The sequence below is a fragment of the Erythrolamprus reginae genome, chromosome 2, assembly GCF_031021105.1.
Source record: "Erythrolamprus reginae isolate rEryReg1 chromosome 2, rEryReg1.hap1, whole genome shotgun sequence".
Lineage (NCBI taxonomy): Eukaryota > Metazoa > Chordata > Lepidosauria > Squamata > Dipsadidae > Erythrolamprus > Erythrolamprus reginae.
Window position 1 is genome coordinate 145057304 of NC_091951.1, and position 17583 is coordinate 145074886.

The 17583-nt window shown below is 40.9% G+C and overlaps 1 protein-coding gene across 7 annotated transcripts in view; it reads right to left on the reverse strand.

Moving 5' to 3' along the window:
- The window catches only part of TBCD (tubulin folding cofactor D), a 204740-nt gene that overhangs the window by 135204 nt on the left and 51953 nt on the right, over nt 1–17583 (reverse strand). For all 7 annotated transcript variants that reach the window (XM_070739753.1, XM_070739747.1, XM_070739750.1 and 4 more), the window contains exons 11-14: nt 17053–17204; nt 16309–16369; nt 2003–2077; nt 67–161 (exon numbers count right to left, since the gene is read on the reverse strand). In XM_070739753.1, coding sequence (XP_070595854.1) covers nt 67–161; nt 2003–2077; nt 16309–16369; nt 17053–17204 — 383 coding nt within the window. The remainder of the gene's footprint in view (nt 1–66; nt 162–2002; nt 2078–16308; nt 16370–17052; nt 17205–17583) is intronic.

Genomic DNA, 17583 nt, shown 5'->3' on the forward strand with positions numbered 1-17583 from the left:
CTACCAAATCAAAATCTAACTTGAGTGGCTTTATTTTTGGTTCAACTCAATTTAGAAAACACTTACCATCTGATAGCCGGGAAGGGAGTAACAAGCCTCTTCTTCCTAATTCAGCCAGTGCCAAACATCCACCATGCCACGCATTATCAGTTTCCTGAAAACTGAAGTTTTATAAAACAGAATTTTAAGATGATTTTCCTTAATTTTTCTTGACTATTGCAAAGTGTTCTATATGGAGTTGTATACTGAAGAGTATCTGAAAGCTTCAGTTGGTGCAAAATGCAGCAGCCGACGTGGTTTTATGCAGATCTCAGTGCACACATGTTTGGGAACTGCATTGATTGCTGATTTCTCATGTGGGAACTGCATTGATTGCCAATTTGTATCAGGTACAATTCAGGATGCTGGTTAAAGCCCTCCATGGCTTGGGACCAGATTATCTGAGGAATCTGGCTCCCAGCCATATCTACCTTAGCCACTAGAGTGGGGAGGAAAGGAATGTTGTGGATCCCATCCCCTAGGGAGATATATATGGTGGGAAAGAGAAGAAAGACCTCCTTTGTGGAGGTCCCCTTTCTCTGGAACATTATTCCCCCAGGGTGGCCCCCACTCTAACACTCTTTTGGAAGGTGCTGAAGACGTATTTTTATCAGTGGGCCTGGGTAACCCAGAGCGGGATGGAGCTCATTAAATGGTTTGTGTGTTGTCGTGAGGTGGGAGGGGGTTATTATTTTACTGATTTATTATGGTTTTTCTATCAGTATAAGCCGCCCTGAGTCACCATGTGCAAGGAGGTGGCAATATAAATTTTCTAAAATAAATAAATAAAATAAATAATTCTGATTTTATAGCATATGCCAAAGAAGTGTCTTACATGATGCCGTGCAATTGTACAGCAAGACATAAAATTAAATATTTTTTTAAAAATATGTCACTATGAATCAATCTAACAAAAATCCCAAAGTGATACTGCACTTTTTCCCTTTTTTGCAAGTTGCATTGGTTTCCTTTAGGTTTTTTTAAAAAAAATATTAAAACAATTATCTTTCTATGCTCAATAACACTTTGGCATTTCATAGTGCCCTTAATGTCTGATATTTTTTTTCACAACTCTAGGTCTAAACCATGAACTACCTCAAACTAGTAATCTGCAATCCTGCTCATCCATGTGAAATCCCTAAGGTGCCATGCCATAATAACACAAAGTTTGAGAACTAAAGCTCTACAGAAAACTGACGCTATAATAATTTGAAACCTCTTAGTCAAAACAATTTTTTTAAAAACTGATTGAGATTGTAATCTGAAACACTATAACCAATTTTAACAAGAAAAAAATAAGATTCAAATCAAAAGCATACTAAAAATAAGTATCAGTTTTAGAATAAACATAAGATATTAAACTAACATGTAAATATGACTTAATATGACTTAATATTTTGGTGTGTTCAGAACATCAACCTGTTTCTCAATTAAGGAAAAACAGGTTACCTATCAAGAATTGTGGCTTTTCCAGGTATAGGGAATGGTGATAATAATTACAGAGCATTTGAAGATGAAATCTGTATCTCATTTCTAGCAATGAATTTTTGGTCTGTGCTTTTTGTCAAAAAACAAAATACCATTTAGATTGTGATATGATAAAGGTGAAATTAAGACTTTCAAGTACCAAATGGGCAACATTTTGCATAATTTTCTTTATAACATAATGTGCTAACCTAGCGGAGCATAACTTTTCCAATTTAAATTTAGAGATACCATTCATCTTTGTTTTGTACACTTCCTCGTTCTATGACAACATTTTATTAAATGAAAAACTACAAATGTATACTCTTTCTTACATCTATACGAAGGCATCAAATCAAATCATTTAATTAGATATTGCACTATGAGTTGAGCTTTTAAAAATATATTTCCATTTTGGAATCTAACTTGTATGCTTCTCCTTGATAATTTTTTATGGATAAAATTTCATTTCTGAAAAAAACTGAATGCAAAGTATTACCTGAAGCAGTCTAATACAGACCCAACAACATCATCAGCTAACTCTTTTGGTAGCCTTCCAGTCAACCTGCCAATCCTGGAAAAAACAACAACACTTCATTAAGACTTTCAACAGTCTATGTTTGCCATGTTCTTCATAAAGATAGCTATGCTCCTGAAATCTAACCTTTCTAATTTTGAAACTCAAACCTGTAATATATATTGTTCCTACAAATTTAATTTCAATTGAAGATTTTGTATCTGCATTCTCGATAGCACAGGTATGCCAAAGTAGATAGCCTATAACATTTAATTCTCCCATTACTAGATCAAACATTATTTAATAGGAAAGTGAACACAAGAACAAGGGGACACAATGAAGTTAGTTGGGGGAAAGATCAAAAGTGAGAAAATATTATTTCACTGAAAGAGTAGTAGATCCTTGGAACAAACTTCCAGCAGACGTGGTTGGTAAATCCACAGTAACTGAATTTAAACATGCCTGGGATAAACATATATCCATTGTAAGATAAAATACAGGAAATAGTATAAAGGCAGACTAGATGGACCATGAGGTCTTTTTCTGCCGTCAGTCTTCTATGTTTCTATGTTTCTAAACTCCTACAAATACATTTCTGGTATGGTCCTATACCATGGTCTCTGATCCATTTAGAAGAAGAAGGCAAGACACATATCAGGTTACATTATTTGCTGTCCTAAGTATTCGTATTTTATTTCTGGATTTAGAAATATGAAAAAATAAATGTTTTTTAGATATGCATTGTTTATTGGTTTGGAAATTGTTGCCACCAAATGAAGAAAAAACATTTAGAAATACAGTCCATTTTCATTTAAATATATATAGGTGAAACTCAAAAAATTAGAATATCGTGCAAACGTTCATTTATTTCAGTAATGTAACTTAAAAGGTGAAACTTAATATATGAGAGATATTCATACCATGCAACGCAAGATAGTTCAAGTGTGATTTGTCATAATTGTGATGATTATGGGGTATAGCTCATGAAAACCCCAAATCCCCCATCTCAGGAAATGAGAATATTACATGCAATCAATAAAAAAAGGATTGTACATAGAACAATATCGGACTTCTGAAAAGTATAAGCATGCATATGTATTCAATACTTCGTTTGGGCCCCTTTTGCATCAATTACTGCCTCAATGCGGCATGGAATGGACGCTATTAGCCTGTGGTACTGCTGGGGTGGTATGGAAACATAGAAACATAGAAGTCTGACGGCAGAAAAAGACCTCATGGTCCATCTAGTCTGCCCTTATACTATTTTCTGTATTTTATCTTAGGTTGGATATATGTTTATCCCAGGCATGCTTAAATTCAGTTACTGTGGATTTATCTACCACGTCTGCTGGAAGTTTGTTCCAAGGATCTACTACTCTTTCAGTAAAATAATATTTTCTCATGTTGCTTTTGATCTTTCCCCCAACTAACTTCAGATTGTGTCCCCTTGTTGTTGTGTTCACTTTCCTATTAAAAACACTTCCCTCCTGGACCTTATTTAACCCTTTAATATGTTTAAATGTTTCAATCATGTCCCCCCTTTTCCTTCTGTCCTCCAGACCAGTGTTTCCCAACCAGTGTGCCACGGCACACTAGTGTGCCGCGAGATATGGTCAGGTGTGCCGCGAAACTCCTAGGGAAGCTCCAGCTGGGCGGGGCGCTGCCGGTGCTGGTGCCTCGGACCTGGAGCTCCCACTCGCAGCTGCCCCCCGGCTACTGCCCGATGCCGCTGTTGCTGGCACTCTCCTGCTGGGCCCCAAAGAAGGAAGGCGGGAAAAAAGGAGAGCTTCATTCTTCGCACCGGCAGCAAGAGGAGGAGGGTGCCATCAGCAGCGGCACCAGGTAGTAGCCGGGGGATGGCGGTGGCAAGAGCGCCAGGGTGGAGGCACCAGCAGCCCCCCGCCCAGCTGGAGCTTCCCTGGCGGGGGCGGCAACCAATGTCCTTTGGGGCCAGGAGGGAGGGCACTGGCGGTGGGAGCAGGAGGGTGCCAGGCTGCGCACGCCTGCGCCAGCGCACCCCAAAACGCCAGCGCACCCCAAAACGCCCCCCCGCGCACCCTTTTCCAAGGGCGCAACCGAAGCCGCGGCCGCCCCCCCGCGCCTCTAGCCCCCTTGAGCCCTTGGCTACTCGCCGCAGCCTTCGCTGAAAGCGCTTTTGTCCCGGGCTCTCAGCGAGGGGGCTGCAGGAGAGGTGGCGAAGGTGATCTCTCTCGTTCTCCGGAGGCTGGCAAAAGTGATTTTCAATGTCGGGCGCACAGGCCGGCGTGCGCTCTCCCCTTCCCCCTGCCACATTCAAAGTAAGCTGGCAGGGGGATGGGGAGAGAGAGCGCGCCGGCCCGCGCGCCCAACATTGAAAATCACTTTCGCCAGCCTCCGGAGAACGAGAGAGATCGCCTTCGTCGCCTCTCCTGCAGCCCCCTCGCTGAGAGCCCGGGACAAAAGCGCTTTCGGCGAAGGCAGCGGCGAGTAGTCAGGGGCGCGAGGGGGTTAGAGGCGTGGGGCAGCGGCCGCGGCTTCGGGTGCACCCTTGGAAAAATCACTTTTGCTAGCCTCCTGAGAACGAGAGAGTGAGAGCGACAGAGCAAGATAGAAAGTGGGAAAGAGAGAGAGAGACAAAGAGGGGGTAGAGAAAGAGATACCAAGAGAGAGAGAATGAGAGAGAGAAAGTGTGAGAGAGAAAACAAGAGAAAGTGAGAGAGAGAAAGGGGGTAGAGAAAGAGATAGCAAGAGAGAGAACGAGAGAAAGAAAACAAGAGAGAAAGCAAGAGAGAGAGAGAGAAAACAAGAGAGGGAAAGTGGGAAAAGGAGAGAGGAGCAAGGGGGGAGAGATAGAGAAAGAGGGGGAGAGAGAAAGAGAGAGAAAGAAAGAAAGAAAGAAAGAGAGATGAGAGAGGAAGGAAGAGAGTGAGAGAGAGGAAGAAAGCAACAGAGAAAGAAAGAGAAAGAAAGATGAGTGAGGAAGGAAGAGAGTGAGAGAGAGAGAAAAAAGCAAGAGAGAGATAGCAAGAGAGACAGAGAGAGAGAGAGCAAGGGGGAGAGAAAGACATAGAGGGAGGGAAGGAGGGAGAGAGAGAGCAAAAAAGAGAGGAAGAAAGAAAGAAAGAGGGATGGAGAGAGAGAAAGAAGGGAAGGAAGAGAATGAGGGAGGGAGAAATAGAGCGAAAGGGAGGAAGAGAGAGATTTTTTTTGCCCAAACTTTTCTTTAGCCCCCCCCCCCTTCAATGTTCCCCAGGATTTTGAAAATATGAATAATGTGCCGCGGCTCAAAAAAGGTTGGGAAACACTGCTCCAGACTATACAGATTGAGTTCATTAAGTCTTTCCTGATATGTTTTATGCTTAAGACCTTCCACCATTCTTGTAGCCCGTCTTTGGACCCGTTCAATTTTGTCAATATCTTTTTGTAGGTGAGGTCTCCAGAACTGAACACAGTATTCCAAATGTGGTCTCACCAGCATTCTATATAGCGGGATCATAATCTCCCTCTTCCTGCTTGTTTTTTGTTTTTTTTAAAATAAATTTTTATTGATTTTTAAAAGTTTACATAAAACAAACATATAACAGTGCACAGTGCATGTGCCCATCACCTAACAACAACACACACCCCATCACCCCCACCACCCATACAAAAGGATTCAAAAAAATTTAATTGTTTATCTATTATTCCTTGGCTCTATCTTGATCAAGTATTACTAAAAGAGTGATTGCAATTTATTTTTCATATTTACATCACAGATTCTGCTTAACATATAGTCTTTTACCTTGTTCCATCGCACCATCAGCTTCTCCAATTTATTCTTATCAAAATTATTTAATCTTATTTCCATAATTTCAAAATGTATGTGATCCACCATATACCAGTACCAATTTTGTAGTGTCCATTTTGTAGAATCTTTCCATCCTAATACCATCACCGCTTGAGCACTTTCCAATGCTGCGGTTTTAATTTCCTTAAATTCTCCTAGTTCTCTATATTTGATTAGAATTGCTATTTCTTTTGTAATAATCCAGTTAATGTTTAACATTTTATTAATTTCATTCTGGACTACATTCCAGAATTTCTGAATTTCTGCACACTCCCAGATCATATGCATAAAAATTCCTTTTTTCTGGCATCCGTGCCAACATATGCCCTTCTCTTTCCCCTGGAAGTGTGCAATTTGTACAGGTGTATAGTACCATTTATGTAAGATTTTTCTTCTCATCTCTCTAACTCTCGTATTTTTAATCTTGTATATATTTTCTATTATTTCTTTCATTTCTCTTTCATCTATTTGTAAATCATCCTGCCAACATCTTGTTAAACTTTTTGTTACTTCTTCTTCCATTTGCAATAGCATTCTATATATACTACCGGCTTGTGCTTTACTTTCATTTGTCTTTTCACTTATTATTTTTTCTACACTATTTTCTTCCCGTAAGGCTTCTTTATTCTCACTTTTGTTTAAGTATGTACATATTGCATTAATCTGCAACCATTTCTGTTTACCAATCCACCATTCCAATCTAGTTCTACTAACTCTTCCATCTTTCTCATATAATTGCTCAATTCTCGTTATTCCTTTACTATTTAATATTTTAATAATTCTACTTAGATTAACGTCATCCCCTAAATTCAATACATGTAACGTTGATAGCCTGGATACCTTTATTCCACTTGTCCTCTGCCATTTAAGCCATATTTCTAAACATGCTTTAAAAGGATCACTTAAGGTACTGGTTTCAATTCTACTCCAATTTTTAAATAATAGTTCTTTATTGTTTATATTATTAATTTCTTTTTCTATTCGTACCCATTTCTTTTCCCCCCATAACTGTAGCTCCATTAACCTTTCCATTTGAAATGCATTTCTATATAATACTAGACATGGGCTGCCCCACCCCCCCTCTTTCTCTTGTGCAATCTGCCAATGTTTCCTTATTCTGGGTTTTTTATCTCCTTCAATCCAAAAATTTAGTCTGTTATCCCATTCTCTTAATTTTGCCTCAGGAAAACTACCAGGTAGAACCTGAAACAAATACATCATTTTTGGTATTATCATCATCTTAAGAGCCCCAATCTTAGCCATTCTTCCTAACTTTTTACCCTTCCAATTTTTAATCTGCTTCTGGATTTTTTTCCATATTAGGTTATAATTGGCCGTTGCTATTTTTATTGGATTCTTGAATAACCAAATTCCCAAATATTTCATTTTTTTACAACCTAGTTTCAGTCCTGAAGTTTTTTGAATCTCAATTTGCTCTTTAGGGCCTGTATTTAAACATATTATCTCTGATTTGTCTATATTAACCTTCAGTCCAGATTGATCTTTAAATTCCTGAAGTAGTATCATTATTCTTTTCATCATTTCAATTGGGGTTTCAGACATCACTATAGCATCATCTGCAAATAAGTTTAATTTCAATTCCAATTCCCCTATTTGATAGCCTCTCCATTCCTTATCATTTCTAATTTTGTTTGCTAGGGTCTCAATTGCTAATGCAAATAACATTGGGGATAGTGGGCAACCCTGCTTAGTTCCATTTTGAATTTTAACCATTTCTGTTCTATTGCCATTTACTCTAATTTGAGCCACATTATCCTTATATATTGTTTCTATAACTCTACAAAATATGTTTCCCATATTTAAATCTTTACATAATTGAAATAGGTAGTCATGGTTAACTTTGTCAAAAGCCTTATAGACATCTAATTTTAAAATGCATAATTTTCTTTTGGTACTGGTAGCATGGTGTAAAACATTGACCACGTTTCTTATTGGTTCATAAATTTTCCTTCCTTTCACAAATCCATATTGATCTTCTCCAATTATTTTTGGTAATATATTCTCCACCCTATTTGCCAATATTTTCATAAATATCTTATAATCTTGATTTAATAGGCTGATGGGGCGATAAGAACTCGGATCCATTAAATCACGATCTGGTTTTGGGACCGTTATAATTTCTGACATTTTCCACGTCTTTGGAGTTTCAAAAGTCTCCAATACATTATTGAACAATTTCTCCATATGCGGTAATAATTCATTCATATACACTTTATAATATTCAGCAGTAAAACCATCTGGACCTGGAGCTTTGGCCGGTTTCAATCCCTTAATAACTCTAGATATCTCCTCACTTGTAATTTTTGCATTTGACATTTGGGCATCTTCTTCCTCTAATTTCTTTTTAACCTCTGAGGTTTGCGAAACACCATACTCTTTTTTATATAATTCCCCATAGAAATCTCTCATTATTTTTTCCATTTCTACATTACTACGTTTTATTACACCATCCTTATCTTTTAAAGCAGAGATGTACGATTTCTCTTTTCTTTTTTTCAAATAATGTACCATTTGCTTCATTGATTTATGACTCCAACCTCTAATTCTATGTTTCATAATCATATTCATTTTATTCCATCTTTCTTCATCAAGTAATTGCAATTTCTTTTTCTTAAATGATAATAATAAATTCCATTCTCTATTTCTTGTAATTTTTAAAGTTTCTTGGATTAAATCTATTTCTTTTAATAAATTATTCCTCTTAACATCCCAGGATTTCCTAATAAAAGCTTCAGTACTAATGCAGTTGCCCCTAATTACTGCTTTATGTGTATCCCGAACTATTGTTTGTTTAACCTCACCTGTTGCATTAATACAAAAGAATCCATTAAGTTCCCTTTGTAATTTAATTCTACTCTCCTCATTTGCTGAGACAATGGGGTTATACCTCCAAATTCTTTTACTACAAACCTCTATCTCTATCACAGCTAACAGAGGAGCATGGTCTGATAGCCAAATAGTTTTTACTTCCGCTTTTTTAAACTTTACCTTATCTGTTTTATTAATTAACATATAGTCTATACAGCTAAATTTATTATGTCTTGCGGAATAGAAAGTATCTCTATTAACTATGTTTTCATGAAGATCCATCATATTGAGTTTATTTAGATGTAATTTTTTCTTTTCCCCCTTCCCTGCTGTTAATTCCAGATTAAAGTCTCCTGCTAAAATCACAATACCTTCCGCAAATACATCTAGTTTCCGTTTTACATTTATTATAAATTGTTTTGCATTTACATTGGGAGCATAAATTACCGCTAAGGTTACTAGCTTGTTACTTATTTTCCCCTTAATAAATAGCATTCTGCCATCTTTGTCCCTTTTAATATTACTTAACTGAAAATGCACTCTTCGGTGCAACAAGATGGCAACTCCTTTTGCCTTATTCGTTGCTCTCGACTCATAAACTTCCTGCCACTCTGCATTTGTGACTAATCTGTCTGTTTTTTCCCTTCCCTTATGAGTTTCAGATAAAAATAAAACATCTGGCTTACTGTCCTTTGCCAGCTTCATGATTCTATAACGTTTTTTCTGTGATGAGAGACCATTTACATTCAGCGATAATAATCCTATATCACCCATTTACATAATTTAAATACATTTCCCCTTCCAACAAAACAGCCTACCGGAAAAATATTTTTTCATTACAATGAATCCCCACCCTGGTGCCCCTATCCTGGCCTCCCCCCCCCAGGGGGAGGCAACGAAAAAAACTTCCGTTACTAAGAGGCACTCCTGGATCTGCGTTCCCTCAGAAAGCCCCCCCTTCTTCCCCATTTTACAACATAATAAAAGATTCCCCCCTCCTTCCCTCCTCTCCCCCTGTTAACTAACGAGAACAACCAAAGAAGAAGTACAGAAAAAAGAATAATTGGTTGAAAAACTTGATACCATATTAGCAAGACAACTCAATTCAGTTTATTATTTTTTCTTCTGTCGAGTAACCCTTGGCTCGTCTTTCTTCTCTGCCTGGAGTGAGGCCAGTTCTCTTTGAAGTGCTGCAATCTTTTCTCCCTTACTTTGCCCTGCATCACGGAACGGTTGGAGATACAATTCTTCTTCTGCTGCATCTGGTCGATCCACCGATAATTGACTCTGGGTTGCTCCCTCCGGATTTAGCCCCAATTGAAAAAGCAGCTTTCTTCCCTCTTCTAACGATCTCGCCTGGAAAACCTTGGAATCTTTAAACACAATTATTGTAGCAGGATAGCGCCACTAAAATCTGATCCCATTTTCATAAAGTTGGGAGGATACTTCTCTCATCTGACTTCTCATCTTGAGGGTTTCAGCAGACAAATCTTTTAAAACGCGTATTGGAGAAGCTTTGTAACGTAAGTTTAAAATCTGTTTCAACTCTTTAAATATTTCTGCAGCTCTCCTCTCTGAAACAAATCTTACAACAATGTCCTTTGAGTCCCCACGCTTGCGGGATCCAAAAGCCCAATGCGCTCTTTCGAATTCTTGCAACTCACATTTAACTTTGTTCTTGATGAGCCACTGAAGGATTTCTTGAACAAAGTTGTTTGCTCTCCGCAAAATCTTTGGGGAAACCTCTCAAACGAAGATTAGATCGGCGCTGTCTGTCTTCCAGATTTATGATGCGAAGTTCCTGGCGAGATTTTCCCACCTCTAGTTTTCCAATTCTTTGATCTTGTGCTTTGGATTGTTCTTTCAATTCTGTCATTCCAGTTCCCAATGCAGATAAATCTTTTTTCATTTCTTGGAGCAGTTTCCCCATGTCAGCAAAGCCTTTAAGTAGCGAATCCATCTTTCCCTCCAACTCCTCGGTAGACGCCATCTTCTCTTTGTTCTCGCTTCTTCACACAGACACGTTAAAAACAGTCACTTGCTTCAACTTTTAACTCCTTCTAATAAAGTTTTTCCACAGCTTGTTCAGTTTGCTCTCCTCTCAATCCACTTTCACCAAGCTAGAGAGGTTGTTGAGGGTTAACTTTTACTTTTACTTTTCCACATCTGGGAGCCTTCTTTCGGAGCATTCAGCTATGACAACGCATGCGCAGATCCCTCCCTCTTCCTGCTTGTTATACCTCTAGCTATGCAGCCAAGCATCCTACTTGCTTTCCCTACCGCCTGACTGCACTGAGTTCACCCATTTTGAGACTGTCAGAAATCACTACCCCTAAATCCTTTTCTTTTGAAGTATTTGCTAACACAGAACTGTCAATACAATACTCAGATTGAGGATTCCTTTTCCCCAAGTGCATTATTTTACATTTGGAAACATTAAACTGCAGTTTGCATTGCTTTGACCATTTATCTAGTAAAGCTAAATCATTTACCATATTACAGACGCCTCCAGGAATATCAACCCTATTGCACACTTTAGAGTCATCGGCAAATAGGCAAACCTTCCCTACCAAACCTTCCCCTATGTCACTCACAAACATATTAAAAAGAATAGGACCCAGAACAGACCTTTGTGGCACACCGCTTGTAACCTGACTCTGCTCAGAATACTCGCCATTAACAATAACTCTCTGATGTCTGCGCTTCAGCCAGCTGCAAATCCATTGAACTATCCAGGGATTAAGTCCAATCTTCACTAATTTATCTATCAGCTCTTTATGTGGAACTGTATCAAAGGCTTTGCTGAAGTCCAGGTAGGCAATATCCACGGCACCACCTTCATCCAGCACCTTTGTGACATAGTCAAAGAAATCAATGAGATTAGTCTGACATGATTTGCCTTCAGTAAAGCCATGCTGATTTGGGTCCAATAAGTTATTGTTTTTTAGGTGCTGATTTATCCTCTTTTTGAGTAGAGTCTCCATCATTTTAACTACAACTGATGTCAAGCTAACTGGCCTGTAGTTACCAGGAAGACCAAGATTCTTCAATAGCAGCCTTCAGCTCTTCTGCATTGTTCCGTGTCACGTCTTTCATCTTTCTCTTGGAATTCCCCCTTAGATTCTCTATGGGGTTCAGGTCACACAAATTTGTTGCTCAATCAAGGGCATTAATACTAGCAGATGACATGACTCCCCAAATTAACACACTGTGGAAATGTTACACTGGACCTCAAGCATCTTGCAGTGTGTGCCTCTCCATTCTTCCTCCATACTATAGGTCCTTGGTTTCCAAATGGGATGCAAAAGCTTCCACAGTCTGTGTTGATTTGGAGAGCCATGTCATCTGCTGGTATTCGTCCACTGTGCTTCATTAGTCCAGGGTCAACGCAGCCATCTACCGGGAGATTTTGGAACGCTCCATGCTTCCATCTGCATAGGAGCTTTATGGGGATGGTGTCTTAAATTTTCCAGCAGGACCTGTCACCTGACCACACTGCTCAAAGCACCAAAACCTGCTTCAATGACCGTGGGATTACAGTCCTTGATTGGCCAGCAAACTCGCCTGACCTGAACCCCATACAGAATCTATGGGGTATTGCCAAGAGAAAGATGAGAGACATGATACAGAACAATGCAGAAGAGCTGAAGGGCCGCTATTGAAGCATTCTGGTCTTCCATAACACCTCAGCAGTGCCACAGGTTAATAGTGTCCATGCCATGCCGCATTGAGACAGTAATCACTGCAAAAGGGGCCCAAACAAAGTACTGGGTATCTTTCAGAAGTCCGATATTGTTCTATGTACAATCCTTTTTTAATGATTAAGTTACATTACTGAAATAATTGAACATTTGCACGATATTCTAATTTTTTTAATTTAACCTGTAGAGAGATTATTATTCAACATTAAATAAAGGCTCATAATAATTTTTTAAACATGTAAATCATCCTATTCTGAACCATTATGGGCAGCTCACAGCATTCAAACGAATTACAATAAAGTATGTGCATCTCAATGTAATTGCTTCCCAGTGTTTGAGACATTAATTTATTTCTTTAATTTTTACTATGTATTTACTATGTCTACGGAGAGGGGCGGCATACAAATCTAATAAATTAATAAATAAATAAATTTATAATAAATAAAATTGGCTATGGCTACAAATATAACTACTGAAAATGGTCTCAGCATTTTAAAAATAGGAAATACTAACTAATAGTAAACAAAGCATAATCCAAACGTGAAAAAAGTAAATATTGCGATAAAGATCAAATGGATCCATAAGCAAGGCCTTATATTTTGCTATATTAAAGAAGAACATTTAATAGCACTATGTTCCATATAATTTATTAGACTTGTATGCCACCCCACTCTGAAGACGCGGAGCTGCTCACAACAGCAAAAGAATAATACAACACAAATCTAATAATTAAAAACTATGGCTAAAAACCCGCTATCATTAAAAACAATCAATACAATACAGTCACATAACTCTTAATGGTCAGAAAATTAATTGCTCAATGCCTGGCGACATAGACAGGTCTTTTGTGTTGTGCGGAAGGCGAGGAGGGTGGGGGCGGTTCGAATCTCTGGGGGGGAGTTGATTCCAGAGGGCCGGGGCTGCCACAGAGAAGGCTCTTTTCCTAGGTCTCGCCAGATGACATTGTTTAGTCGACAGGACCTGGAGAAGGCCAACTCTGTGGGACCTAATTGGCCGCTGGGATTCATGCAGCAGAAGGCGGTCCCGTAGGTATTCTGGTCCGATGCCATGTAGGGCCTTATGGGTCATCACCAACACTTTGAATTGTGTCTGGAAACTAATCGGCAACCAGTGCAGGCCGTGGAGTGTTGACAAAACATAGGTGTATCTTGTATGACCCATGACTGCTTGCGCGGCCACATTCTGCATGAACTGAAGTTTCCAAATACTCTTCAGAGGTAGCCCCTTGTAGAGAGCATTGCAGTAGTTGAACCTCGAGGTGATGAGGGCGTGAGTGACTGTGAGCAGTGACTCCCTGTCTAAATAGGGCCGCAACTGGTGCACCAAGTGAACCTGGCCAAACGCCCCCCTCGCCACAGCCGAAAGATAATGTTCTAAGGTTAGCTGTGGATCAAGGGGGACACCCAAGTTGTGGACCCTCTCCGAGGGGGGCAATAATTCCCCCCCCAGGGTAATGGACAGACAGATGGGATTGTCCATGAGAGGCAAAACCCAAAGCCACTCCATCTTGTCAGGGTTGAGTTGGAACCTGTTGACACACATCCAGATCCTAACAGCCTCCAGACACCGGCACATCACTTCCACTGCTTTGCCGACTGGACACAGGGTGGAGATGTACAACTGGATGTCATCCGCGTACTGACACCTCACTCCATGGTCTCGGATGATCTCACCCAGCAGTTTCATGTAGGTATTAAATAGCAGGAGGGAGAGGAAACAACCCCCGAGGAACCCCACAAGGGAGAAACCTAGAGGTCAACCTCTGACCCCCCCCCCCACCAACACCGACTCCGACCGACCGGAGAAGTAGGACAACCACCGTAAAACGGTGCCTCCCAGTCCCAACCCCTCCAGCCGGCGCAGAAGGATACCATGGTCCATGGTATCAAATGCCATTGAGAGGTCAAGGAGCACCAGGATAGAGGATAAACCGCTATCCCGGGCCAGCCAGAGATCATCTATCAGCGCGACCAAAACAGTTTCTGTGCAGTGCCCAGGCCGGAATCCTGACTGCTGAGGGCTTAGATAATCGGGTTTTTCCAAGGACCGTTGGAGTTGGAGTGACACCACCTTCTCAACAACCTTCCCCATAAAGGGAAGGTTGGAGACTGGACGGTAGTTATTGAGTACGGCTGAGTCCAGGGAAGGCTTCTTGAGGAAGGAGCGCATGAGTGCCTCCTTGTAGGGAGCCGGGAAGGACCCCCCCTCAAAGAAGCATTGAGAAACCAGCCAGGAGGGGCACGGGTCCAGCAAATAGGTGGCAGAACTCACAGCTCCAATGGCCTTGTCCACTTCATCAGGTGTCACCAGGTCAGACTCCTCCCAGACAGATGGACAAAGACGGGCCCCTGTCACCTCGACTTACTCATTGTCAGCCAACACTGCTATCCAATCAGAGTCAAGGTCCATCTGAATCTGAGCGATTTTATCAGCGAAAAACTTGTTAAAATCTTCAGCACTACCCTGCAAGGGCTCCCCAACTCCCCTCTGACTCAGAAGGGAACAGGTCACCCTAAACAGGGCGGCCGGATGGGATTCCGCTGATACAATCAAGGCGGCATGATATGCGCATCTTGCCGCCTTGAGCGCCACTTTGTAAGTCTTAATATGAGCTCTTACAAGTGTTCAATCAGACTCAGATTTACTTTTCCTCCACAACTTCTCTAGACGTCTCTTCTGGCATTTCAACACCCGGAATTCCTTGGTAAACCAAGGAGCTCTCCAGGGTCTAGTGCCACAGAGAGGTCACAAGGGCGCAATTTGGTCAAGAGCCTCCATTGCACCCTTGTTCCAGGCCACAGCAAGGGACTCTGCTGAACTGTGTACGAGTGAATCCGGTAAAACCCCAAGAGCCCACTGAAAACCCTCTGGATCCATCAGGCGTCTGGGATGGAATCACCTAATTGGTTCCGCCTCCCGGCGAGGGAGGATTGGAGCCTTGAAGTCAAGCCATAGCAGAAAATGGTCTGACCATGACAAAGGCAAAACATCTAAGCTCTTTAATCTCAGACCATCACTCAGCTGCTCCGAGAGAAATATCATGTAGGGTGTGTGTCCCCCCTCATGAGTCGGACCCTGAACTACTTGGGTCAGGTCCATGGTTGCCATGGTGGCCATGAACTCCTGCACTAACCCAGAGGATTCACCAAATGACGGCAGATTAAAGTCCCCCAAGTCTATAAGTCCAGGGAAATCCACCGCCAGCCCAGCTACCTCCTCGAGGAGCGCAGGCAGGGCTGTTAACACGCAGCTGAGAGGCAGGTATGTGAGCCACAAGCCCACATGAACCCCTTGGTCTAACTTCACAAAGAGGGACTCAGAACCCCCAATTTCAGGAGCAGCGAGTCTGCATAGGCTAAAAGTCTCCTTGGCTATAATAGCCACTCCTCCCCCCCTCCCTGGGGTCGCGACTGATGCCAAACCTGAAACCTGACTGGGCATATTTCAGAGAGAGGAACTCCTCCCTCTGAGCCCAGCCAGGTTTCAGTCACACATACCAGGTTGGCCTCCTCCTCCAGGATCAAATCCCGGATGAGGAGAGCTTCATTTACAACTGACCTGGCATTGAGCAGCAGCAGCCTGAGCCCAGGGTCCGCATTACACTTATCACCAGTACCCCGGGTTGAGCTCATCGGGCCAGAACAAGGGATCGCTTTCAAGCAGCGATACCTCATTCCCTGAGAGCGGCCTGCCCCATGGCTTCCGCCATATCTGCTTCTCCCCAGAAGCACCAGAATATTCTGGCCCTCTACCACCCCAGAGATAGGCTCCCTCAACCCTCCCACCTCTATGCCACCAGGTAGGCTGACCTTCCCATTCATAACATCACACTCATTCATGCCATACATTCTCTCCATCCAATCCCATATCATTTTAGTTACCTATATTTACAGATTAAATTGTGTAAATCAGTTTAACTCAAGAACACATACCCTTTTGCTGCAGACCATCTCACAATAGTATCTTTGTCTTTTAATCCAATCAACAACTGCTCTGTAAAAAAATGTTTTTAAAATCATGACATGAATTCAAGACAACCAAACATTATCTTTTTCTTGGCATGTCATCACTTCTAGCTTTGCTAGGATACATCTCCCTATCTTACTGGAGTGATGAGAATTTAGTCCTAAACATGATTTTGTAAAGAAAAATCATGTTTGTTTGTTTGTTTTACTGGATCTGGAACAAAGAAATCTAAACACTTCTTTAAAAAGATTAAATTAATCATGTGGGAAAAGTCAAAATAGGGCATGAAAGGGAGGGACTCATAATTGAAAACAATGTCAAGAACAATAACCAAAAAGCACAAATAACATCAGTAGAATAGCATGCACAAAATATTATTGTTAATTACCTTTAATTTAGATACAAATCAAATTAATAATAACTTCAATAACATAGAGTCAGTTTGGTCTAGTGATTAAAGCTCCAGGTGGAAAGTGGGAGACTGTGAGCTCTAGTCCCGCCTTAGCCATGAAAACTCAGAGGAAGAATCGAAAGTATAATGCCCAGACGTAAATAATATTATTTTTTAAACTATCAAACAAAGATAACAAAACACTATGCATGTTCTTTCCTACCAGATAACATAAGGAATGGTATATAAATCAGTAAATTACATAGATAAACCACATTGGTCAGGATATCAGATCTTACATTGTTTTGATCAAACATACCTATAACATTTTCAACCTCTCCTGGAATGTCATATTCCTCTTCTTCCTCCTCCTCTCCTGTGTTAACTGTTATATTTTCTGTTTTCTGCAAAATGAGACCTCCACCAGAAAACTGTAGATTTGCAGCTAAAGATCGGAACCCCCGTTGATACCTGGAAAGGCAGTTTCACCATGGTTATAATTTTAGCAGAGAGCAAGCACATTATCTTCAAAATACCCATTAAGTAGATTTTAAAACTAAATGCAAAATATTCTGTCACTGGTGAAATAATTTGCTGGGAAAATTTGTGCTGATGTTTTGCAATTAAAATGTCACACAGCATTAACAAAAGCAAGGGTGTCAAATTCAATTTCATTGAGGGCCACATCAGGGTTGTGTTTGACCTGGGGAGGGGTGTATGTGGGAGTGGCCAGCTTGACATCACACGTGTTGGAGGTGCCTGTGGTGGCTCTAGCACTCTGCCAGCAAAAACTGGCTCCCAAGCTCCATTTTCAGCTGCAACGGCCACCTGCAACCTTTTGCCAGCAAAA